Below are 27,798 nucleotides of genomic sequence, written 5' to 3' on the forward strand. Positions count from 1 at the left end.
GCTTAGTTTGATCATCCAAGTTTGTGAGATGCAGCCACAATGATGCTCTTCTGTTAGAGCACTTTGCAAGATTGTTAGTTAAATTCTTCATACACCTTTACAACAAGCAGCATGAGGTTATTGATGAATTAATGATCCTCCTCTCTTCAAAATGGTGAGAACATGGCTTGGGAGGTGCTTTTGGGACAGATACACCACTGTTCTAAGCAATCCCCTCTCTTTCCTAAAGAAACATAATGTTTTGTAAAGCTTGCCATAGGCGCCTGTGCAACTGAAGACATACCAGTGAAATCTGACAGAATTAGCAGCAGCTTAAAGCCATCAATAAGGGTGTCTTATTGCATATCAGTACTTAATAGATCTGCCATATAGGGGGCTAGATGACACTGTATATGTCCTGCAGCTCTCCTGTCCCTTGCTCAAGGCTGGAAGAGCTCAAGATCCTGATACTAGCGGCTCATACCATTAGGCCAACAGTAGCACTAGCTTTTGAAAAAGCTTCTTGGATGGGATGGGAAGGATAAATAAGGACAATAATAGTCTAGAGAGGAGGAGACTCAGGAATTAAAAATGATAATCTGAAGATTACAAGGGGTAGAATATCCAAAGTGGGGGGGAGAGGGGGGAAGAGAAATTACCTTTATCTTCCACAAAAGAGTCATGTTCACTTGCCTGCAGGAGAGGGCCACTATAAAAAGATTAGCAAAAGTGTTAAACTGATAAAACACAATCTGTCAATGTGAGCAGCTAACATTAAAACTCATTGACACGCTCATAAAGCAAAGTAACTGGGTAATGTGGTTGTTATCAGGGAAATACAGAGACCTATCCAAACCAGAGCCCTGATCCTGCTTAGCCTTTGCAGGATTATTGCCCAGGCCAGTGCCTCTCTGATGGAAGTGTGCGCATTACGAAACAATAGGTGCCCTGAGAAGGATGTGTTTATCTAAACTGAGTGCTACAAATATGAAATAGCTGGACTGGGTTTAATTACAAATAGGTTTAATTACAAACTGCCAAAGTGGCTAAATTCTTTTCTAAGTGGAGCTGCAAAATGTTAGCTATGGGCATATGTTAGACCTTAATTATTTATACTTGCACTAAAGAACCAAACACTTTCATGAATACAGCTGTAATCAGTTAATATCAGTTGGCATTTCTGTAAGCAGCATAAGGATCTCTTAAAATGTTTTTACTGGCAAACAAATCAAAATAAACTCTTTTTATTTACAGGCAACAAATTACAAAATCAAAGATAACTACAAAATGTCTTTATTGAAAAAAGCAGATTATAACATCTAAGGTTAAATGAAACTTCTGACTTTTAATATTAAATAACTTAGGATGATAGCAAGTAGCTGCTTCTTTAGATAAATAAATCTACATTTCCCAACCTTTTTTCTTCAACAATCAAGGGAATCAAACACTGAAACATAAAAACCACAAGTCATTCTAGGGACTAAAAGACAAAGAAGCACATTTAGAAGTTTTACAAGGATATATACAAAAATAGTTAAACTAATGTATATTTGCAGCATGTAAACTAGTTACATGATATACAAACAGGGCATTTATATATTTCCTACAAAATAAAAATCAACGTTGGTCCAAGTTCTTGGAAGAAACTATATTCTTTTAAAGAAAATGAAAATATTTCTCAAAGGAAAACTTAATTTAAGTCAAATTATATATTCTAGTTATGGCATTAGTTGCATGATGAATCACAAACTTTTAAAAACTTTTCTTGAAACACAAGAAAGCAGCTTTTGTGTGCCTCCTTTAGAGCTTTGGTTTACTTAATTGTTCTGGAATTTCTTGTCTTAAAGAACTCCTCCATCCATACTTTACTTTTGAAGCCCCACTTTACAAAATATACAAAAACCCCTTTTTGAAAGTTCAAATATCTGAGATTTCCACCCCCCACAATTATCACTATTTTGGTCATTTCTTTGGAACTTGTCTTCCAGTGCACTAGGGACGCTGTGAATCTCCTAAAATGGCCACATTCTTTTGGGACACTGTAGAAATCTTCCACAAAAATGAAACATGAAAGGTGTAGTCCTGACTTCTCATGATGGAAACGAGAACAAGTTGTAAAATGCTGAAACTTTATGGAAATATTCTGAAAGTACAGTACACCGAGAAGGTTTCCAATAAATAATCATGTTATAAAATGAATACTGGGAAGTTTACATCTGTGTTGAACTGACTGACATAAGAATACTCCTTAAGCAAAGCATTAGACGCTTTCATTTATACAATTCCCCAGACAGGAGGTAAAATGCACAGGAACGGTCATTAATACTAAATTGTACAGCATGTCACTTTAGATTTGCTTATAGCTTTCTCCTTATTCTTTCTTAATAATAATAATAATAGGTGAATTATACCAACTATGCTCCAGCTCTTCTATTAATGGTGTAAAAGCCAGCTGACCTGAAGAAGAGCTTTGTGTAGCTTGAAAGCTTGTCTCTTTCACCACCAAAAGTTGGTCCAATAAACAATATTACCTCCCTCACCTCATCTCTCTAAAAGCCAGCTGTAATTTTGGTGTTTTAATAGAATGCCCCTGTCTATAGAAAATACTGGAACAACAACTGCTGCTTTCTGGTTTTAAACAAACTGCTCTTTCTATATTGAAACATAATTTTTCAACATTTTACCATGAAGATACTTAACACATATTGGAACTGAGTAGAACTATTAGAAAGAACTGAAAAATAAAAATGTGAAATTCAGTATTATTCTGTTCTAAAGGATGATAGTTTTCGAAGAAGAACTGTATGTACATGTTAGATAGTGCTGTCCACTGAAAAGCAATGCAGGAGTGAAAATTTACAAACTTAAATAGACTAGCACTAGTTAATAAACTGGCAGAGGGATGGTCTAAATGACCTAGTTTGGTTTCTCATCTCTGTTTTCTGTGGTTCTATTAAGTTCTAGCTACCCGTCACCTGGAGCAAATGCACCTTTTAGAAGAAAGCACTGTTCTGGGTTGGCCTGCTCATGTGAACAGACCCAAATCATCTGTATGTTTTAATATTTTTTCTCTTAATGTCGGGGGTTTATACAAATATTTTAAACAATAACTCATGCTAATACAATGCCTTGAAGCCCAAAGCTGTTTTGTGAAATGGAAAAGTATTATGCTGTGACTAATACAAAATATTTACCTTGAAGCTTTGACACCCTCAATTTGATACTTTCAATACTAGGGAAATTCCTCAAGTTACTTCAATAAAGTCAGATTTGTGCGAAGGTTAATTTTTACCTTTTACAGCTTAGGTTTCAGGAATGAGAGGCCCAAGCATCTATTTGCAGGTCATCTTTGTGCGTGCAATCATAGTAACTCTGCACACAAAGGTAGTGCAAATAAATGCACAAAGCTGTACATGGGCCCCTCTTCTCATTTTCCTGAAAATCAGAACCATTGGATCAACCACTGTAGGAAAAGGTTATTTGTAGCATTAGCAGTGCTCCAAAACATGGCTGTCACATTAACTAAGCCAGCTATTAATTATAAAATGACTGGTTAAAGGCGCATTGGACTTACTGAGGAGCATCCAGTAGGGCAGATTAATCTTTGCCCACCAGACAATTCAGCAGCAGTTTCTGAACTGTTGCATTCATCTCTTTCCATCATCAATGAATGTATTTTTTTTTTTTTTTACCATAAAGATATTTTGGAATATCAAAAAGCTGTATAAAGGGAGTGAGAATCTCATGAGTTAATTATTCCATTCAGGAATCAGAGCCCATTGGTTGCTCCTTGTGCTTTCCAACCATATCCTGAATTGCCTTATTGCATCAATGGAGTCGCCAAATAGCTATTTCCTTAATTAGTTTGATGAAACTTAACATGTGACAATCCTAAAACTGATGGGCCAGATTCTTAGGTGGTATAAACCTGCATAGCTTCATTGAAGTCACTACAGTTCTTTCAATTTACATGTGTTGAGAATCTTGCCTGATATTTCCACCTAATCCACAGTAAAAGAATTTTGTCATAATTAAATCTATCTAAGGAAGGGAGCGATGGCCACATTTCAAACTATAAAATAATTTCAGGAAAGTGTAGCTCAATTCTCATGAGAATACATGGAATTGTTATTTAAACATAGAGATGTGTGATTGCGTGTAAATCATCAACGCACAGTAGAAAACAAACATTAAAAAAAGATTCATCTAACTTCCTATATGGAAGATATATATTACCCCAGACTTCTGAGGTTATTGTAAAAGCTTATGCAAAAGATGAAAGTGTGTACATTCTGCGTACATCTAATACTTGTTATAAAATACCAATTTCTGTTTCAATTGTCTGAAACTCTAAATTATTATTTCTGCTAAATCATGCTTGGTTTTCAAATGAAGATGATCACTGTAATCATTCAAAACTACATCTGGAAAAGAACACATCAAACTGAAAAGATGACAAAACTGCTGCCCATTTAAAAAATGTAACGACAAAAAATTGCAAAGCAGTTTATAACAAATGAAGTCTTGTATAAAACAAGTAGGATCGAGACACAGAAATGTCTCCTTGCATAGCCAAAAGGACTGCTAAACCTAGTAACCAAAACAGGTTTAAAAGATGGACTGCTTAGTAAGTGCCAAATCACCAGAAGAATATGACAAATGCTTTCAAAGCTGTGGCTAGTCTCGTGCCACTACAAGCTACAAAAAACCAAGCATGTAAATGGCAAGTTATTATGGAGAGCCAGAATTTTCTTCATATGCAATAACCCTTTATGAAATAATCTTAACTTTTCAAATGGACACATTCTTCTGTAATGTGCTTCCTATAGAAGACACCTGTCATGTTTCTGCAGCAGGCTAAATACTCTGTTGGATCACTGTGATAGCAAATAGGATGGAAGAGACACTGGCCTGAAGCCTTTCATAGGTGTGAATACCACCAATTAACCCATGTTTGAAGATTTTTGTTACTAAAATATATATTTATTTTGCTTCCTATTAACTACTACTGGGAATCTAAGTATTCTAGAATGTTTATTCTCCAAGACCAGGATGCAATGGGACTAGCTAAAATGCTAGTATTTATCTTATCACGCTTGTTATGATATGTATGTTGCTAACTTTGGGGGATGAATTTTATACTTCTTACTCAGGCAAAACTCCCACTGGAATGAAGCAAACAAGGAGTGTAGAACAGAGCCTTTCGTACCACTGTACTGGGAAATGTTGCTGCATACAGTTAGTTCAGCGGTGCACACTTTTTTTTTTTTTTTTCCAAGTAAGTGGTGTCTCAGTGAAAATGCTGAAGGTAAATGGAAACATGGACATGATCATAGAGGCCCTCTGACATATGATTTAAAAAAAAATAAATAACTTAGCTGGTTTAGATGGTTATTAGAGGAATTTCATCTTTAAAAACTGGAAAGTCATTTTTAGTTCTTCCATCTTCTTTCTAATGATTCATTGCTATAGAAAGTGTCTTTTAGAGCTCTGTAACATGCATTGGATAGCCTGGAGGTGGATGTGGTGGCACTTTGATATTGAGGCGCCTAATATGACAGGCATGACAGAGTAGGTGTCCCTCTAAAGGATAGCAACGATGGCCTTCTTCATCGTTGAGCTGGAGACCGCAGTCCTAAGAGAAACAAACACACATCCACAAGTTAACTAGTGACTGATTGTCATTTCAATAAAACATCATTCAGACTTTGAAGCCTCTAAGGTGTCTCTTGTTCTCTCTTTCCTGTTAACTGCAGCAATCTCAGAACTATTTGGTAGATGGACATTGACTATAATGTATTAAATTAAGAGTGACATCACTGAAATCTAAGGGAATGTGAAATTTATGCAATTTTGTGGCATATCTTCTCAGGTTGACATCTGCATTTATTTTCTTCAGTCCACCTCATAGGTCTAGCCATGACAAAGATCAGACTAATCACACGGTAAGGCAGCACGCGCTGACCTCTTAAATATGGAGCCGGTCAGACAAGCTGAATGATTTTGGACTTGGAGTGAGGAGGAGCAGAGATAGATGGAGAACCAGAGAAGAGCCGAGTAAAGACAGACTATCATTTGGGTGAGAGAGAACCCATTTGAATTTTGAATTGTGATGCAGAACGGACTTCCTAAGATTGTTGTTCTGGTTGGGGTATATCTTACAGATATGAGGCAAATTGCAAAGTTCAATGGGTGTCAGGCCTCATGTTCCAGTTCAGGCATCTCACTAAGTAGGTCTCTTCCCTTTCTATAGTACGTTTCTCAGATTAAATTTAGACTAGATGAAGTAAAGTTGCCATATTTTAAAAGCAGTTTTTTAAAAAGCGGGCAACTTTTTCCCACTGAAATTCTAACTGACTCGCACAAAATCTGTGGGGGGTGGGAGTCTGGGTCTTATTTACAAAATACCTCCATAGAATGGCAAATAATTTCAGCCAAGAGTAAGAACCAGAGGTAAAAAGAAAATAATCCAAGCAAAATAGGAATCCTCCTTGGTGACAATTGTGTGCTGCAGCAGGGAAATGCTTGTGTTCAGAGAGTCTCTTGGTTACTTATCCATGCCAGTTGAGGTCGGGCAAATCATGGAGGTTTTGGATTTCGGGATTTTGAAAGAGTATAGGGAGTACATAGAAATTCCGGCTTCTAGGTAATCCTGACAAAGAAGTTGAGCAATATGTGCAACTAGATAATTTTCAGTGCTCCTCACCTTATATTTTTAATATCAAAGATGAGGCAAAGTTTAATTAATCATATTTTAAATGTGATCTGTTAAGATTTGAGCATTTTACCGTAAGCTATGGAAGTTGTCATATTTCTAAAGTGAGAGTACAAGAAAGAATAAGGTATTAATGTGCTTTCAGGCAATACAGGAGCATTTTATAAAAGTTTAGGGACCTTTTATTATTCAGATAATTCAATAATCTATATTTACTTAATAATTTTATATCCCTTAACTTAAAAGATTACAGTAATCTAAGAGAACACTTTGGTGAAGAAAAAAGATCATTGTTGGAAATCTTGTTGGTTTTGGGTTGTTGTTGGTTTTTTTTTTTTTTTTTTGCCAGACATTGATAAATTAAGTTAGGAAATACAGAGGTAACAGGAAGGAACTTGAGATTTTATGACTTAGCTTCCATCACAGTTTATAAATGAATCTCACACATTCTTTCCCATTTAATTAGGTAGGAAATTTTCACACAGTTCCACCATAGAGCCCTTTTTAAAATGTATTACACTTCCCTGTAAAGAAATCACAGTAGCTGGAATATGGCAGATCTATCTTCCTCCTATAGCCTCCGCTATATTGACAAATGTTCCCCACAGTGTAGGTAAACAATGCAAACTCTGAATGCCCAATTATTTTTAGACCATCCGCCTCAGAGCTTGAATTAGAATCATGACAGACTAGATAGCAGGCTCATAAAAGTGGACTGAACAGCAGATTTGATGAGGGTCTGAGAATGAAATAAACCAGGAGTGAGACATAAGAGTCTGGGCTCAGGTTTGTTAATTGCTAGCCAAGCACTGTATCGAATTGCAGTCATGGCAGCAGGCGTGCTACCCACTGGCAAAGCTCTGTTAGTTCAGTCCCTTGTTTAGAGTTTTAATGACTTGGGATTCACTAAAGAAATGCCAAATGCTAATAATATACCTGGCCCCCCACCTCTTCTTTTTTCTCCTATCTTGCTGCACAAACATATAAAGTTGCCCTAAAAAAGGCTGTCCTCTTAATGAATGTCAGTTTTAAAAGGAGCCCTACTGATTTACAAACTGCTGTTTGGTTTGCAACACAAACACTATGAAAATTCCTTTCATATGCCTCTTCTTTTGAATGAACACTTAATTCCTGCTGAGTTAGAAGGCTTTCCAAAGGGACTAGTGAGTTTGGGTGCCCAAGCTGACATCTGAAAGGGTTTTCAGGAGCAGGTGCTCAGCTCTTCTGGAAGCCAAGCACCTTTAATGTCTCTCAACCTGGTACCCAAAAATGAATGACTCCAAAATTCCCAAGTCACTTTTGGAAACCTTGACAGCTGAAATACACTATTTTAATGGCCCCATTTTCAAAGGAGCCTGAGTCCAGCCTGTAAAACAGCCCACAGCTTTTCCTGTCCAATATCTGTGTATGTGTAACACGCTGACAGACCCCAGTTGTCAGTGGGCGGGACCTTTGGAGCTTAGTGCATGAGCTAAAAGCCATATAGCCCTTAGCTCAGGTGTAGAACAGACTCATTCATCTCTCTCTCTCTCTCTGTGGTCTCAGTGCCACTAGATGGGACAGAACACCACCCCCAGAAGGTGTGTGGGTACATATGCCCACGGCAGGCAGATGTCTAACTGTGTTATCTATGAACATAATGCAGTTAGCCATCCTGGATGAAAGCAGGGAGGCTGACTTGCTTCAAGCTGGAGGGAGAATGGTGAACTGAATAACGAAAGAGAACTGAAAATAAATCCTCAGTGGGGCATTCTAATATAAAGTTGCGGGGGAGGGGGCATGGAGAGAAAGCGAGAGAGCTGCCATCTCTTGGATATTGAGATTTCCTATGATTGATTAAAAAAGTTATTTTCTTAAAACGTTAACAGAAATGGATGGCTTGCCCATCTGAGAGACAGCTGGGGTAGACTGACTCATTGAATTTCAGGATCCCTAGCTTAGCCTTCCTCTCCCCCACTCCCCTCCCTCACTTGAAAAACTGTCCCTGACAAACTCCTCTGAAGAGCTCTTGTCTTCCTCCCACTTCTTCTGCCTCTTTGCTCTTAGTGCCAAGTAAGACAGACCATGCCAGCAGACAGCTGGAACTACTCACTATGGACCACATCACCATCTAAAGCCCAGCCACTGATTCACTGCTGCACTCAGGCATCCTCTGCTCCTAAAGGCCAGATCTTGCCTTGATCCAACTCAGTGGCAGAGATGCTACAGGTTTACCTCGCAGTGATAACATTCCACATGGTAATCTCTGTCCATTGACACCACTCGAATGGTCTCCTCAGAGCCCTGGTTTGAAAATAGAGAGAAAAAAAATCAGATTAGGAATGTAGGTGGCATTTTGTCAATTTTCTACCTGTTGCTTACAGTTTGTAACATCGTATTATTCTGGCAGGGTAGGTATCCTGCATCTCTAGGAGCCCCCTGTTTAGACCTCAGCTTCACATGCACACAGGTCCCTCTGAAGTCATTGGCAACTTCTCATGTCTATTCAAAGATCAGAATTTGGCCCACGGTTCACAAGTTCCTAGGACTCTCCTTGAAAATGAACCATTTTCAAAGGGAACCCAGGATTTGGAATAAATTACCAACCAGAAACGACTATTTATTAAGCTCTGTTCTTTGCAGCTGCTTTGGCTTTGACTTTCCACCAACAGTTGCGCGTGCGCACACACACTATCACCACCAGCTGGAAATTTGCATATTCAGATGGCACAACTATTAGCTATGTGAGTGGGCAGTACCCTGGCCAGTGGGTACACATGCATTAGTGCACGTATGCCAACCCAGGCCCTGTAAAACAGCACGTACGTCACAGGTAACTTCACCAACTCCTTTTCTGAGCCACTGAAAATGAAGCTTTCTTTAAAATTTTGCTTTGAATTGTTTCTAGTTCCAGGTGTGCTTACAGCCTGCGTCACATCTGATGCTCTATGGAGAGGAGCGGCAGGCAAGTCATTACCTGACCTGCCAGACTTGAAGTAACACATATCAAGTGCTTGGAGGAGGTTTGCTGCAAGTCTTGTTAACTGCCAGCTAAGTCAGAGGATGAGGTAGAACGGGCCAAGCTTTTAGGGGAAGGGTTACTCTGTAATATGCAAAATACAGGGAAATAGATGAGACTAAAGAGAACACATGTAATCCGGGCATGCTGTCGCAGGCTCTTCTTTAGAAGCATTTCAAGTATGAGAGATGCAGGCACCTCACTGAAGCAATATGTGTAAGATTGTGGCGCTTATACCTGATGTGCATTGGAGGAGCAGAATTATGGCATGTCACATTCCCCATTGTGCATGGCAGACACAGGCTCAATGGGTTATGGGATGAACATGATGTGGCCTGCACAATGCGTACTATTAGTCTGGAAACACGGAACGTGCACCAGGAAGTAAGTGGGGGGGGGAGAGAATTGTCAGGCCCTGGACTATAACCTCGAGCTGACTAGTCACTGCCTCTTGGACGATAAGAGTGCTGCTGGTTCTATGCCATTTTCATGTCACTACCAGCAGAGTATGCGTTAGTGTCACATGCAGACAGGACAATAAGAAGGTATGTGGGTGAACAGATCCTCTCTTCATGTACAAATGTTGTTCTATGCCAAAGTGCCACTTCCAGCTAAAGATAAACACATAAGCAGGGATCAAATGCCAAAGTATTCAACCATTTGGTCAAAGACAATTTAAATAAATCTGAATTTTGGTTTTGCTCAGTTCAGTCCTGCTGTTATTGCCTTGATTCTGCCACTTCTTTTCATGTTGCATAGTACCCTCTTAAAATCAATAGGACTATTCACAGAGTAAGATGCTACTCAATATGGGTAAGGGTGGTCGAATAAGGCCCTATACATTTCATACTCAACATGGGTTTGAAACACCAGCTGCTTCCCAGGAGCTACAGTTGCAATGCACTGAGCACCCCCAATTTCCATTGATTTCTATGGAGTTGGGGGAACCCAGCACTTCCTGGGAGGCTGCTTACAGGACTGGGCCCCAAGATAGTTCTGGTATCATTATTGTAACTACTGGCAGGGAGACCTATAACAAATTACTTGAGCTGTGTATGTGTAACTTTGGCAAAGTAAACTCTTATTAAGTAAACAGCACCTGCTCGTGGGCTTATTGAAAATAAAATCCCGTAAATCCTCACTTTGCACGGTTTGGTAAGACCTCTTTCCTACAGTTAGTTTGCATCCTCACTTCTCTGTGCAGCAGGTTGAAACTAACACAAGGTCTGTCATATCCATTACCATGAACAGCGATGATATTCTGTCCTGAAAATCAGTTTAACGTTCAGGCCATATTAGTGCTGCTTGTACAAGCTCTGAAGCCTTGTCTTCCTCGAAAGGTTGAGTAGGTTTGGTTCTGGAGTTCTGGTTTCAATTCACCAGACAGAGATGGGCCCAAAGCTTGGTGGGGTTTGGAACCAGCGTTTTGCTTCAGATCCATCTCAAATACCTGGTTCCCCAGCTCTGCCTCAAACATCATAGCCAACTTTCTGCAGCACTTTCATCCATGCCACTGTGACATGGCTGAGGCCATGTGCTCTTTGAACAGGGCAAATGTTACCATCATCCCCTGTTTGGAGCCTGGATATCTTAACAGCTAACATCATATTTAGCAATCAAAGTGTACTTCTTGAATGAATGGGAAGTTGAGAGATTCTGAAAATAAACAGTCTGTTCTCAGTTCTCTAGCCAGGGCTTTGAATTGAATCAGATGTACAGCAACGTTAATTAATACCCCTGAAGCACCCAAAAGATACAAAGTGCTTTAGTGTATAATTGCTAAGTACTATGATTATTATGACTCTTGGAGTTGTATAAGAATTATATTATTGCTGAGCTGTGTTTAATTTTGTATTAGATATACAGTTCATTCTGGGGTTGGGGAAAGGGTCTTGAATAGCCAAGGTGTCTATTTCTTACTGTGTTTGAGCAGATCTTTGAAAAATGTCCATATGCAAACAACCACATTATCTAACAAGTTACACACACCCACACCCCCCCACAAAACTTCATACCTGTGCTGGTAGAATTGGCTGGTTACAGGAAGCGCATTTTGGTGCAAAAACACTAAGATTCAAGAAGAGAAAATGTTCAAATTAAATTTAAAAAAATTAGAACCCTGAGAGCATTTCAAGCATAGCTTCTCTTTAGAGATGGGCTTTAACTGCAAAATATGGATCCAAATCAGGAATTCAAACTCTGCGAAAGTTTGGATCCGGGAAGGGGCTGATTCAAGCCTATCTCTACCTCTTGCTTCTATTTCTATGTCAGATCTCTCAAACATCAACAGGTACCTTTTCCCCTCCTCCATTGACTATTGAATCCAACACTCTTATTAATAAATGCAATACCCATTTCCTCCATGAACCTGTATAGACAGAGAAGTGTTTCTTGACTTGGGGGTTGTGACCCAACAGGTATCAGGGTAGTACGACCATCCTGTCCTCCTCTTACTGCTAAATGGGAGACGAGTGGGTCCCAAGTAACTGGAGGGGGAGTTCCAGGGGCTCTCAGTATGGAAAAAGTTGGGAACCAGTGAGAGAGAGGGACTGTATGGCGAAGATCATTCCAGGACTTTGTCCATCACAGGGCTTGAACAGCTTTCCTCTGTGGTTAGAGCTCTAACACCTGTGTTCAGAAGTCGCAGTTGGCTTGAAGAAAAGGTGTTGGCTATAAGTGGTGGTTGGGGGGTAAGCCGCTCACGCTGAACTGGTCAAGCATTCTTACCTACAACTGTGCTATAGAGCAGCTGTGCTAATATTCACTCCACTCCTGTGCTGGGATGGATTGGAGTGGATCTGGAATCCTGTTGACTTCAGTGTGATTCCTCTTGGGCACAGGGGTCTGCATTAGTAGATCCCATTGCAGGACTGGGCCCATGGTTTGTGATATAGCGGTGACAGTACCTAAGAGCCTTCACATTCTCTTTGACAGAAGGGAGTCCCAGAGTGATTACTGAACCTCAGCACAATTCAAAGAGTTGTCATCAGGATGACACACGCAATTCTAACCCTAACTGGAATATTATGGGCCATTATATTCCATTACTACCCATGATTAATAGAGCTTGGCTCTGACAGGAACAGAGGATTTACCTGTGTGCACACAAACACATACTCCTATGAGTTTATGAGAAACCTCAACAGCCCCTCAGGAGAGGGTTCGTGCATAAGGCCTGATGCTTCTTTACTGCTATAAAGTAGCCTTTAAGTGGATGTAAATGTAAGTGACTCTTTATGCTGTCAGAGTGGTGTAAAGGGGCCTTGGGGCAAATAGGAGTAAGACTCCAGGCCAGAGTTTTAAAAGTATTTAGGCACCTAGCTCCCACTGAAATCAGTGTCTATTGCAAAGATGATTCAATATGAACAACTTTTCAAAAGCAGTCAATGCATCTGTGTTCTTACGTGTGATAGTCTTTGACACAGTAAATATTGTTCTCCACGTCTACAGTGAAGGGGACTCCGTCCAAACATTCATTACAGACCACGCAGCGGAAACAGCCAGGATGGTATGACTTTCCAAGAGCCTGTAAGATCTTAAGAAGAGCCAGATGACAAAATGAGAGTATTTGTTTTCCAGACAACATTCCCCGTGCATCAGCATTTCTAAATTTTAATCACGGCATGCTCCTCAGGAAGAAATATTGACTTTGTGGCTTCACCAGCAAAGGGCCTGATCCAAATCCAGATTCTCATTAATTTCAATGGGCTCTGCACCAGGCCCTTGTTGATGTTAGGGGACTGTGAAAATTGGGAGTAAAATGGGAAAGTAGCTTCACCGTTCATTATGGAGGCATGATATTGCAAATGGATGTACATTAAACCAGAACTCTTCATGCACAACCGAAAGTAAAAATGTCTTCGGTTGGAGACTGGATGCCTTTCTGGAAGATATGTATGTTTTAGCCAAACAAAAGTTACTGGGCTCAATACAAGGGTGAAAGTAAATGGCGTGTGATATATAGGAAGTCAGTCTAGATGGTCCCTTGTGGCCTTAAAATCCATGAATCTATGAAAAACGGTAAATTACAAATATTTACTAGTTGTTCTAAGCCACCACAAATACAGCCCAGCTGTCCTCTACTTCACTGTCACAGTGATGGCTCTCTCTTTTACAGGCTGATCAGGTCTATCTTAGTATCAGTTTATATTCACTGAACCTCAGAACTGTCACAGGCTTTTGAAATTCTGCCAATCAGTGTTTCAGCAACTGGCTTCCAGCACAGTCCCTTCTATACCCCCTTTTGATGCTGGTGACCTTTCCATTGCAGCGGTGGTATTTCAAGGAGGCTGTGCCAGGCATATGGGGCAACACTGGGAATTTATTTTGCCTCCCATACCGTTACGTTACGCAGCTCACAACAGGTTACATCAGACATTGGATATTTTTTGTGGGTGACACCTTCTGAAAGCAATTTCAAATCGTATCTGCCAGTACATTCCCCCCTAGCTCAGTCTTGAGAAGCTAACAAGTTAAAGATCCTTTCCCCTCTAAGGTCCTAAAGCCCTGTGAATATTTTTATGAGTAAAGTTCAAATCAATAAAACTCAGTGCCTAGGAAAAAGTATGAACTACAGTCCAATTGTGTTTTTTAAAGAATACCCTAGGGTTATCTAGTCAGTGACTGGGTACCAAGTTTAATTTGATCTGCATGTCTGTCGTTACTCAGAAACTCTCTCTCTCTCTATCTGTGTTTTACCACATGCATTGCCCTGGTATCTGGCTATACAGATAATGGACCAATTATTACATTGATCTGACTCTGCAGACATTGAGGGCACAAAACTACCACTGAGTCAACTGCAATTCCAACTACTGAGCAGCTTCGGGCCCAAGTCTGTGGAGGTGTCATAGGTCTGAATTTTTTTTTTTTTTTTTTTACCTTGTGCAATGATAAGCAGGATTCCCACTACTGCACAGACATGTTTGTTTTCCTACTCATTACTGGGGAAGGGCTTGAAGGAATTAGCCAAATAAGACTGCTTAATTTCTGGAGCTCACAGCAATATTTCCTTTTGTTGTAGCATGCTTGCTGATAGGAGAAGGCAGATGATCACCTGCCAAGCTTCCCACTACAGAGCTCCACCAGCTAGATACTATGGACTCCTGAAATGACCCTTCCCCTCCTTCACAGCTCTAGAAATTTGTTCTCAGGATAAAACGAACAATATCCTTGTCCAACCGGGGCACCCAGATAGGAGCAAGAATCCTCATTAGCTAAGTCATCCCAGCCAACTCTCATTTCCAGACCCTCCCAAACGTCAGTGCTTGCAATTTAGTCGCTATTTAACAACTGTGTGCTAACATTTTAATACATTTTAAGCCAAGAGGAAAACACTGGTGTATTAGAATCTTATTAACACTCAGCTATAGTCTACAGAGTTCTTTAACATGCATTTAATCCATTTTGTTTGGGACTTTTTGCTTGGGCCAAATTCAACCCTGGTCTCACTCTAGAGGGTGCATTTGGCTCAATATACCCCTTTTCTTTCACTTTAAAAAAAAAAAAATCAGTTCTGGATGCTAGCTCCCTTCAAGCCACAGCTGTAAGCTCCCCTCCTCATTAATAGAGACATCAAATCAGCTCGTAGCTTTGTGGGCCACACTGCTGCTGTCTGCTGGGGTCTGTTCTCCCATCAATGTACAGAAGGGGGATTTATGGGTAGCACTCATTTATTTTAATGGGTGTAAACGGTGTAAATCAATGGGAGAGCAAGAGCTGCTGATGGGCCAGCAGGGGGGACTGCTGCTGTTACAGAAGGACAGCATGTAGCCCCAGAAAATAAGTCCAGCTTCTTTGTCCTGTCAGTGGTATAACCAAAGAGCTTGTGGTGTGGCTCCTTTAGGTTTTGTACTAATTCATGGATCTATAAATTGTGAATTTTTTCCCTCCTTTCAGTTTTATTCTCCTGGATTGGTAGTAATAGCAACTACATTTCCACTGGAGGATCTCAAAGTCCTTTACCAACAATAATCAGTGCAGCCTTGTGTCGCTGCTGTGCCCCGGTAAGTATTCTTCAAGTGATTAGTCCCTATTTGGATTCCAAACGTGGGTGCGCACGTGCGCCGTGTGCCCGAACAGTTCTGTAGCAGTGTCTGTTGACCCTTGCATGCGTCAGCGTTGTGCAGCTGAGGCTAGGAGAGGCCGTGCGGAATGCCACCGCTCCAGTTCCCTCTCACCGCCACATGTTCAGAGTTGGAACCCCCCTTGCTCCTGGTTCTTAGCCTCGCTAGGAGAGTTGGCTGTCCATTCCTTCTTGTGTATATTGCTGTGGATACTAATTTTTTCTTGTTTTTGTAGTGTGTTAGTGTTCTGCATAGATAGGAGCCCCGCCGTGAGTATGAGACACAGACGTTATTTAAGCTCAGTACCAATGTGGACACAAGAACAAATGGATATAAACTGGCTATCGGGAAGTTTAGACTTGAAATTAGACGAAGGTTTCTAACGGTCAGAGGAGTGAAGTTCTGGAATAGCCTTCCAAGGGAAGCAGTGGGGGCAAAAGACTTATCTGGCTTCAAGATTAAACTTGATAAGTTTATGGAGGAGATGGTATGATGGGATAACATGATTTTGGTAATTAATTGATCTTTAACTATTCATGGTAAATAGGCCCAATGGCCTGTGATGGGATGTTAGATGGGGTGGGATCTGAGTTACTACAGAGAATTCTTTCCTGGGTATCTGGCTGGTGAATCTTGCCCACGTGCTCAGGGTTCAGCTGATCACCATATTTGGGGTCGGGAAGGACTTTTCCTCCAGGGCAGATTGGAAGAGGCCCTGGGAGTTTTTCGCCTTCCTCTGTAGCATAGGGCACGGGTCACTTGCTGGAGGATTCTCTGCACCTTGAAGTCTTTTTAAACCATGATTTGAGGACTTCAATAGCTCAGACATAGGTGAGAGTTTATTGCAGGAGTGGGTGGGTGAGATTCTGTGGCCTGCATTGTGCAGGACGTCAGACTAGATGATCATAATGGTCCCTTCTGACCTTAATGTCTATGAGACCTGGGCCTAAGGCTGGATCCCAGTCTGGGACAGCCTCTAAATGCAGTGTTGCCTCCCCGAGCTGAGCCGGGCCAGGTCGGGCGAGTTGCAGGTGGACTTGGCTGGTCCATCTCCTAAGAAGCCCCAGACAGAGCCATGATAGCTGACCCTACCACACCATCTTCCATAAGGCAAGATCCCCTTATGCCTGAACCCCAAATTCATCGCTAAGGTGGTGTCCGCGTTCTACCTCAACCACCTGCCAGTCTTCTATCCCAAACCCCACAACTCCAACAGAGCCAGGACACTGCAGTCTCTTGACGTCTGCCACGCACTGGCCTTCTACCTCCAACGCACGTGGGCATGCCTCACCCAGACTCTGTTGCCGAACGCTGCAAGGGCCAAGCCCTCTCCTCGCAGCGCATCTCCAGATGGATCTCCCATTGCATTTACAAATGCTACACTCTCTCCAACATAACTCCACCTCCCAGAGTCACGGCTCACTCCACACAAGCACAAGCCACCATGTTGACCTGCCTCGCAGAATTGCCATGGCAGGACATTTGCCAATCAGCCACGTGGAACTCCATCCTTCACCTCTCACTACGCTATTGCTCTGGCAGCGGGGGCTGATGCGGCCATCGGTCACGCTGTTTTGCAGTCTGTGACTTCTTGCGAGTCCTTGTGTCCACCTTCATGCTGATCACTGCTCGCTACTCACCCACGTTTGGAATCCATATAGGGACCATCACGCCAAGGAGAAGAGGAGATTACTTACCTGTAACTGGAGGGTCTTCAAGATATGTGGCCCCTATTTGGATTCCAGTCCCTGCTCTCCATCCCCGCTGCTGCAGACGACATGCTTAGCAGTAAGAGGGCTTGAGAGCGGCATCAACCCACACAACCTCTGATTGCCTTGCCTGGGCACATGAGGAAGATGCATGTGCGGGTCAACAGACACGGCTACAGAGCTGTTCCAGCGCATGGTGTGCATGCGCATTCACATTTGGAATACAAATAGGGACTACACATCTTGAAGAACCTCCAGATACAGGTAAGTAACCTCCTCTTACTCCCATTTTACAGAAGGGGATACTGAGGCACAGAAAGGTTAAGTGAGGTGCACAAGATCACAATGCAAGAGAAGGGAAAAGAGCTCAGAACTTTTGATTCCTTGTTCCCCCATCTCTGACCAGTGGACCACGCTCCCTCTCATATGATACGGTTCCTGCTGTTTCACCTAGCTATACAGCATTCCTTTGTTTTGTTTCCCCCAGAAAAGATTCTATATTTTATGGCGTGATACTAAAATGTACCAAAGTGTTTTCACTGCTAGCTGACTATATCCCCTCCTCCCTGCTTGGCGGACCTCTCAGTAACATCAAAGTTCCACAAGTTCAGATAGAGGAGAAGGGCCCTCTCTATACATTTAAGTGATAATGGCAACACCGTGTGAACTTATTTTCATTTTAATCGTGATAATTCCTTGATTAAAATGTCCTTGGCAGTAGTGGAGACACGGCTATGATCTGACTAGGTCAGAAGCAAACCGCACATTATAATATACTCCCTGAAATGCATCAACAGAAATGTATTCCACAATTAAGGAATTAACTCTCTTACCATTTCCATTATGAGGTGTCCACAAACAAAGCACTTGTCCGCTGTTTGTTGAAAGCCCGAATACTGTTCAAATGACAGAAGAGAAAGGATTGTTAGTAATTGCTAATCTCGCTTCCTTTCCTTCTGAAACTACACCCGTCGCCTGAATGCTGTGTTGGTTTTTTTCCATCTGACCTGGGATGAAACAAACCAAGCTGCGCTGTCGGCTCAAATACTTTTTTGATGGCCTACTTTGAAATGCTCTTGGAAGACACTGGTTCAAAGGATTTCACACTATACTTTGAACATTTTCAGGTACTAGTCTTAAATAGCTTGAGTTAGTTTTGCCCTCTGATCCAGGCATGCAGTTCCCATTGAGGATAATGGGGGGAGGGATAGCTCAGTGGTTTGAGCATTGGCCTGCTAAACCCAGGGTTGTGAGTTCGATCCTTGAGGGGGCCATTTAGGGATCGGGGCAAAAATTGGGGATTGGCCCTGCTTTGAAGCAGGGGGGTTGGGCTAGATGACCTCCTGAGGTCCCTTCCAACCCTATGATTCTATGATAATGGGGACTGTGGGCACAGTTACACGCTTCAAATCTTGATTATAACTCCATTTTGGTTTTGGACAGATGAAAGTGTATTTACAAAAAGATAAAAATTGGGTAAGGATGTATGAGTGAAATCCTGACTTCGTTCAACTCAATGGCAAAACTCCCATTAAGTGCTATAGGGTCAGAATGTCACCCTGTCTTGTTTAGAGACTGAGAGAAGGGGGAACTAAGATGCATATTCGTAAACCAATTTATCAGCCTGACAGCTGACCTACTGAGTGATACCCTATAGCATAGAGTTTGCCTGAAGGACTCCAAACATGTAATTTTTAAACTGATATTTGCAGTAGCTGAACTTTATCCTCCCCCCTCCTCAGTCCAATATAAACAAACTGCTCCATGTGCCCTCTCTCCTATCGCAGGGAATGATTGCTCAGTTGTTTACGTTTGGTTGCACAGTAAGTTGAACGTTTGATTATTTGAACATTTTGGGGTTATAGCAAAGTTCATCTAAAACGTGCTGTGGTCTTGGAGCTAGACTTGGAACATGAGGCCAAGGGTAGGATCTCAACATGCAGATCATGTGCCACAGCCCAGCTCTTTGGGCCTGGAGAGCATGGTGTGTTCTTACAGCCATGGATCTAACAGAGACTAAGGCCATGTCTACCCTTACTGGGGATTGAGGTTGCTGCGATCGATCCAGTGGGGGTCAATTTAGCGGGTCTAGTGAAGACCTGCTAAGTCGACTGCAGAGCGCTCTCTGGTCGACTCCAGTACTCCACCGGAACGAGATGATTAAGGAAAGTCGATGGGAGAGCATCTCCCGTCGACATAGCACGGTGTAGACACCGCAGTAAGTCAACGTAAGCTATGTCGACTCCAGCTACGTTATTCACATAGCTGGAGTAGCGCAACTTAGGTCGACTTACCGCGGTAGTGTAGACAAGGCCTAAGGGCCTGATCCAACTGCCAGGGACGTTAATGGGAGCTGTTTCTTTGATTTCAGTGATCACTGGATTAGATCCTAAACTAGCAAGACATTCTCTTTGTTTTATTTTTCCAGATAAGTGGTAAATTGGGGCCACGGTTATAAACAATTATAAACTGAAGTCACTTTCACATGTCACAATGGACAAATACGTTGCTAATTAAATAATATGCTATTTCAATTCTCACAGCCTTCTCTTTGTCTGCTTTAATATTTCCTATGTATTGGACAATACAGCACATGTAATGATAAACAAAAACAAAAAATCCCCTTAGATTAACTAAACCTTTTAAATTGTAACAAATGACTAACTCAGACTGTTTATTTCGTATACACCAGTGTCCATAGAATGTTACTCATATATTTCTGCAAGTCATTTTGCTGCATTGTGTAATGGAATTAGTGTGAAATTGTCTAGACCTAGAGAAATGGTTGGGATCCGCTCCCCACCTTACTGTCAACAGCTTTAAGACTAAAATATTTGCTTTCTTATTCTTATTCCAGCAGATAAAGATGCTGCTACTACCCGGTAATCTCACTGGTTCCACTGTATCTGAATGACCATCTGGCTAGACTGTTTCCTAAGGTTGCGACCTCAGGGGTTGCTGGAAACAGGTGGGGAGGTCCTAGCTGAGCAGACAGCAGAAGATTAACAATAGTATAAACCCAGCTAATTCCAAAACCCTGTCAGAATGAATTTAACAGTACCATCTGGCTGTCATTTGATAAGGAATGCAAAGGAGCATTTACCCAGTTATTGATTAACAGGGACCATATTCCCAAAGAACTGAATGGCTTGTGGTCAGGTTAATGTCATTTATTGCTGTCTGGATTGCTGTAAATTACATTATTTGTCAGAAGGCAGGGTTTTGTTGACACACAAATCTCTGTTTATATCACTAAACCTATTAAATTAAAACCATAATTTGTTTCTAGTGGGGGAATTGTATTTGTAAAAACGCAACAAGAGAATGATTACCCAATTTAAGAAAATGCTACAAAATGGCACAAATCATATTGACAAACTATCTTATGAGCTCAGTGAAATGACCCTCTTTACTCCTATATTGTGCTCTTTTCTGATCGTAGTATTGATCCGGAAAAGCCTGAAACCTTTTGGTTCAATGAGAGTTAGGATCTGGATGTGTCTCCCCTGGTGAGTTAAATATATATAGGATGGAGAAGAATGATAGCCTCTCCTCTCAGGAGCACTTTTTTCTACAGTAAAGCAGCACGGTGGATACTGCTCTATTAAATCTGTATTATCTTCTGACAATAAATGGCTTTTGCCAGGTATTCATAACTCAACCCTGCAATACATGTGTTTATGCTAAAGATGGAGGGCTCACACATCAGTTCTAGGTTTTAAATTCTAGGAACACAGAGCACAAAACACAATACTCTGAAACAGTAATAATATTTGGCACTTTGCACCTTTCCTCTTTAAAGTGCTTTACTAATACTAAACTGCACAACCTTCCTGTCAAGTAATATTTATCCTCATGTTGCAGGTGAGGAAACTGAGGCAGAAAAGTTGTGACTTGCTCAAGACTGAAGAAGAGCAAAAATGGTCTTGCACTTAAGGCATAATTCTAGGGCTCAAAAGAACTAGGTTTAGTTCCTGCAACAAAGCCCAGTATGGTTTTTGATAAGTCTCTCATTCCCACTGGGTGGGATTTTCAAAAAGAGCTCTTGGTTGGTCTAACTTGGCTCCTAAGGAAGTTAATAGCTTCCATGGGAACCATTAGATAACCTCAAGTGCTTTAGAAAATCTCATTCTATGTTTTAGTTCTTCCACCTGCAAAATGGAGAGAACATTTCCTTTCCTCATGTGAGTGCTGGGTGGATAAATGTCCATAAATCACTCAGACCATAGTGATGGTGGATCTACAAGAGAGTCACAGGTGGGGTTAAACTCAAGAGTTCCTGGCTCCTACTCCTGGGCTTGGGCTACTTGCCTGTGCCTTTGTTACAGACACCACTGGTTTCAATGCTTTCATTAACATGCAGCTCTGTTTTATTTTACATTTTATGTACCAAGAATTTATAATTCTGACACTGCACATATTTGGCCATCTTTTAAAATTCACTGAGAGGATTTTGTTTAGCTTTTCTGAACATGCCAGTGACTTTTTCTCCTATTACTGTTTCTGAAGCAGATAAATATAATTACATACTCTTCTAGAACTAGAAATGTACTTGCATGGGCCCATGTACAGTATGTACCCAAGATAAATGAGACACATTTTTGAATATTCACAAACATTGAGGTGTTTGGTTTTTGTAACTAATACCATGAACAACACTGAACAATGTTAAAGTTGTTACACAAGCAGAGGAAAGCTCTGAAATTCAATGCTCAGCCTAAGGCATCCATCCTCCTTCACTCCCACTCTTGTGACTTTAAAGTACAATACTCCTTACCAAAATACAAAGAAAACAAATGGATCCTGGAGAGCTAACAATTTACTGTTCTGGGATCTCAATTTTGTCCTAACTTTCCTTCCCCATTTAACTCTTTATTTACACCCATCTCTCCAGATGATGTTATAATCTGTGATTTTCTGTGCAAGAGTCAATACCTTGTTTCAGGAGTTTGATAATCCATGCATTATTTATCTCTAGCTTCTCAGGTAGTTCTTTTTGTAAATATACAGATCTTGAAAATTATATTGGAGTTCAAGAGTAAAAGGTAAAGCCTTAGCTAGCTGAACTTTCTTTTGTTTGCTGTCTCCCAGCCTTTGATTACCAAACAGGCAGAAATCACTAATGATTTTTCCCAAAAGCCTTTGTTTCAATGGGAGAGAAAAAAGAGGTCACCTTCTGCCCAGATTACTTAAATCTGTTTTGTTCTCCCCTGCCCCCCCGATGATCTCAAATTTTAAGGACTCCTCTGTCCAACGTGCAACATATTCTAAAGAAATTAACAATGCTTTTGGGGCATTTAATGAATAATTATGCATGGAGGGTAATCCCACCAAGTACTGAGAGAAATTTCTCATTTCTGCAATCAGTTCTTGAACCAGCCTCAGCTATCAGATCTTTTAAACCCTGATGCTCGCATCAGAAGTTTAAAGAGAGAACATATTGAGAAATAATACATCTGGAAAAGGCTTCAGGACCTTCTACCTTAAATTAGAGACATGTCATTATGTCTTCTTAGCATGCCTAACCATGTCCATGAAGTGGATGCTGCTACTCCCCCCCTCAACACCCCCCCCCCCCCCCCCCCCCCCGGTGTGCTTGTGACAAAAATTGCTTTCTCTCCGATGGAGGCTTGCAGACACCTTTGCTTTCTCAATGGAGATTTTTAAAAACTAGTAAAGGTTAGTGGGAAAAGATCAAATACCTTAGATTTTGGCAGATACTGCAGGTGACCTGGCTGTAGTAATGTTAGGAAGTTATTTAAAAATCACAGATATGGCACTGCAAAAGTTGCTGAATTTCATCCACTCAGCCTAGATTTGAGATTTCTTCTCTTTTATGCTTAAAAGGCCTTTGAGAGGGTAGACCAGGAGTTTTTCCCAAGATGCTTCAGGCGTTTAATTCGGAAAACTCATTTCTGAATTGGGTGCTATGCTAATAATGTATTCCAACCCCAGGCAGTCTGTAATCCCTCAGAGTCTCTGCTCCTTGGTTTCCCATTAGCAGAGCATCTGTCTTCTCTCTCCTTTATTGTTTGCTCTCTGCGTGGGACCCTTAGTACATGGAATACAACAATGCAAGAAATTCATGGGATCACGTTCGGAGAGGGAAAGAATATAAAATTTTGCTTTATGCAGATGGTCTTTTTTATTTATTTTACACACAATTAAATGAAGCTATTAAACTGCACTGAACAAAATGGGAACTTCTCAGGCTTTAAGGTTTTTGGAGTCTCGTGGCAGGGGTTAAACTGAGGCAGAATGGTCTGGAACCGTGTTCTGCATTTTCCCTGAAATACTCTGTGTCCTGCTGCCTTGCCCTGTCTTGCTGACAGTTTGGGAGTTTGGCTCACGTTGCTCCCACACTATGGCATCAGTCCCTCTTCCTGCTTTTTTGGCTTCTGCTTTACTCCTCTGATTAGTGCTCAGCTGCCTTCCTTCCCCTGCCCATGCACTTTGGGTAGAGCAAGGAGTACTGGTTCAAACTGTGCACAGACCTCTGCTGAAAAGCAGGACACTCCTTGGGAGCAGAATTTTGCCTCAGTGGTTAGGCATCTGGTGACCTCTGCAGACAGCATAACCTGTGCTACACTGGAGGTTTGAGGACCTCCCATGTCCCAACACCCACTGAGGCTGTTTTTTGTCTTATAAGGTAGAGGCCAAATTGTGACTTCTTTCTTAGTTCTATGTGAAGAGCATTTCACTGGTGTCAGTGGGAGTTTTGCTTGAATAAGGAAAGAGAAAAATTCAATGAAGGCCTAAGAATTTGACGCTTCAGTACTTGCTAAGGGGCAACTTGTGCAGTTCTTACTCATGCTAAGTAGCACCTCGCTCCAGATGTAATACCATTTACTTCAGATACACAAATTATGTATCATGAGATGATGGGTAAGAAGTTGTGTACGTCAGAACTTATCTTCCTAAAACATTAATGCAATTTTATTCAAAAACAGGTGTCAGAAAGAATTCAATTCAAAACACACACCAGCTAATACAAACAATTATTTCAGAAATGGGCAAGCACCACTTTCTCACTAGCATTTTTTCTGACTCTCAAACAGAAAAAATTAGTGTGCTCTATTGACCCAGTGTTTGGCATGAGTTACACACAACTACAAGAACTTTATTTCCCTTTTAAGTGCACTTCAGTTACACAAATGTACGTTTCAGTGTAACATTAAGAACAGGAAAAGATAACCTGGCCTTTTTATCAGAATCTTACCAAGGAAAAGGATAGTGAAATGATGACTGGCATGTGATCAACTTGATTTTGCAACACATTCTTCGGGACACAGTGCTAGCCAAGGTAGAGCACAGTACAGTTACAAGAACCTTTCCATAAAACAGAATTTCATCTCTCCTCTTTCCTGTCTCTTCTGCAGATTCCCAGAGTATGATTCTTGGGATCCATCTTTAAATGTTTACAACTTTTTCTACCTTATGAGGCAAACCATCAGCCTGGTCTGAACTCTCAATCCTAACTGGATGACACACTTTTTAAAAAAAAATTGTCTAATGCTGAATTATTCAGAAAATGCGGAGTTCCTTTTTTCCTTCATCCACACATTTCCCTAGCTTATTTACAGTATTGGGGTCAATATGTGCAGTTATCATTCTTTTGTGGACTTTGGAGATTTTGTTGGACTCTAGCTGGTCTCAAATTTCAAGACTCAGATTTCTTCAGGCGCGCAGCTTGGCAATATTTCACCAATGGCAGCATTCATCATTACCTTTCCTAGTCTTCATGCTTTTTTTATATGAACTCTTGTTTATGAGTTTTCATCTTCAAAAATTTGTCCTCCAGGATTAGCTCCTTGGGTAAAATCCCAGCCCCACAGAAGTCAGTGGGAGGTTTGCCACTGACTTCCACTGAGCCAAAAATTCACCCCTTTTGTTATACGTGTAAACGTTTTGCATTGAGATGAACCCAGACAACAGCCAGCTCCATAATCTCCAGAATTTTGCATTAAGATCCAAATCTGAAATTCACAGGGCAAATCAAACTTCCAGATCCAAACACCTCAGAACACTAAGGAATTGTGCAGTTCGGGCCATCTCTAGTTCTGATGCAACATTCTAAAGCAAGATATCCTGATGATTCATTTCACCACTGTCACATCTGCTTACAATATCAAACTGGGACCCCACTGGCATCTTGCAAGCTGTTGAGAAAAACTAAAGAAAACTGGGACAATCCTCAGATTTTTTTTTTTTTTTTGATAAGTAACTATTTTATCTTGTTTCCTCCCAAACGGATTATGCTAATGCATAATATATCAGTTGTCTTTGTTTTCAGTGGTATCATCAGGGGTCCTAATGATACTTTAACACAAGTGGTTTCTTTTCTTTTTGTTTCGAATATATAATAGACCAGATCCTACAAGCATTCTTGCTATGGGATGATCACAGGGCTTGAGAGCACTTGAAGAATTGAGTCCCCTGTTATAGAACATTCATAGATTAGCCGATCCCCTTCCAAGCCTTTTTTCCATTGTTGTTTTTTTTTAAAGATGTTAATGAACACCCTTATCTGCCTTATGATTGGAATGTGTGTTTTAATAATTTATTTTTTAGGTAGACTGCATTTAAAAGTAAATATTACATTCACATACTTATCTAAACCTTCATTTACTACACTATTCCCATTAGATGGGAAACTAACTAACAAGCTATAGCTTTTGCCATTTACCTTTTCAACACAAGTCTATTTTCTGATTGAGAATCTCAGTTAACAGAGATGGTGCTCTTTGACTAATGCACTGCTTCCAAAGCTCACCTCTCAAGGGAGACCTACAACCATTTATACTTGCTGAGCTGGAAAATCAAACCGCTGACTCCAGCTGACACTAGACCCCATTACACTAAATAAAAACTATCTTCCTAGGGCCCAGCTCCCAGGATGGGGCTTCTCTATCTTCCACGCTTCCAGGCTTAGCAATAGCATATGCAAAAACTACAAAGAATTATTAGATAGTTACTACTGCAATAGTGCTTAGAGACCCAAATTAGGGTCCGAGCCCCATGATGCCAGGTGCTTTAGAAACATACGATAACATACTCCCTGCCCAGGCTTCATTTTGTAGGAGGGAGTTATTGAACAGTTTCACATACCTCTGTGTATAAGTACAAGACTCTCTGGTTAACCAATCCTACAAATGAGAGTTCTATTCTATTCCATATCACATTAAAAACAGAAATACCCTATGGTAAAACAATGCTAATGTTGCAAAGTCATGTACTCAAAGGTTAGGAAATGCCAGAGGTTCTCGGCACCACTTTAATTTGGCCCCCCTGTGCGTATGCAGTATGATACACTCTTTAATTATAGGCCCTTGCCCCTCCCCATCTCCTGCTTCTTACCTCCCCTTCCCCCCCACTGCCCCTCCTGCTATACTCCCCCTAGCTCCTACCTGTTTCCTCTGCTCTAATCCTTCCCCCCAGTCTCCTGCCTCTATTCTTCCTATGACCCAGTTCCTGCCTCCCCAACACTCTATGACTACCCCTATTCCTGCCTTCTCAGGTCTAATCCCTTCCTCCCCCAGGCTCCTGCCCCTGTCCGTTCCTCCCCCACCTTTCATTGCCTTCTCCTCTTCCATGCTGCCTCAATGCCAATAGGGGGTGCACTGAGAGCAGAGGAGAAAGCGCTCAGTTCCTGTGCCTGGTGCACAGTAGGACCCTGGCAGCCAGGAGGCGCACATGGAGGGACATCTCTGCTTAGCCCCTGCAGTGTAGGCTGGTGCGTTCTCAGTAATTTTATGGGGATGGTGCATTGCAATCTGGATAGCATTAGAACCTGAAGCATGCGCCATGCAGATGGAATCTTTGGCACATTTAGCTGCCAAACTCTACTGAGCATGTGCATTCTGAGGGGTTTGTTTCCCGCAGCAGCTTATAACTTGGTCAAATTTGGTGATTTTATTTTTTAAATGGGGATGGCAAAAGGCAATGCATTTTCCCTAATCTTTTTCACAGAAATGGCTGAACTGTGAGTTGCAACTTTTTTTAAAATTATTATTATTAGCCTGAGGCAGACACCTGGTATGGAAAATTTCAGCGTAAATGGCTAAAGTTTGGCAAAGTTACAAGTAACTGAAAAAAGACCCTTATAATGGGAAGTGTCAGGTAACCTTAACTGTTGGCAGTGCTACTTGTGCTGCCTTCATTGCCATAGTATCGAGCACTTTCTACTAGCGTATTAAGCGATGTGACTAACATCTGTCATGTGTGGGTCATTTTCTCTCTCATCCCCTCTCTAGGGGGAAATTCTCTTGTCTCAGCCTCCACAAGATCCCCTCCCTTCCTTCCCCACCTCGCCCCTCAATACTACTGCCTCAG

At 41.3% G+C, this 27,798-nt stretch overlaps 1 protein-coding gene across 3 annotated transcripts in view; it reads right to left on the minus strand.

The window, feature by feature from the left end:
• Positions 1–1,256: 1,256 nt before the first annotated feature.
• Positions 1,257–27,798, minus strand: part of LOC102937175 (WT1 interacting protein) — a 116,315-nt gene continuing 89,773 nt past the window's right edge. For 2 of the 3 annotated variants that reach the window (XM_037877862.2, XM_043526276.1), the window contains 5 exons: positions 18,300–18,362; positions 13,097–13,227; positions 11,708–11,759; positions 8,909–8,977; positions 1,257–5,614 (listed from right to left, as the gene is read on the minus strand). In XM_037877862.2, the coding sequence (XP_037733790.1) occupies positions 5,462–5,614; positions 8,909–8,977; positions 11,708–11,759; positions 13,097–13,227; positions 18,300–18,362 (468 nt within the window). In that variant the 3' untranslated portion in view covers positions 1,257–5,461. Of the gene's footprint in view, positions 5,615–8,908; positions 8,978–11,707; positions 11,760–13,096; positions 13,228–18,299; positions 18,363–27,798 lie in introns of those variants that run through there. The other variant, XR_006285204.1, reaches the window with a different exon arrangement.

This window comes from Chelonia mydas, chromosome 12 (genome assembly GCF_015237465.2).
Source record: "Chelonia mydas isolate rCheMyd1 chromosome 12, rCheMyd1.pri.v2, whole genome shotgun sequence".
In the NCBI taxonomy this organism is placed as follows: Eukaryota; Metazoa; Chordata; order Testudines; family Cheloniidae; genus Chelonia; species Chelonia mydas.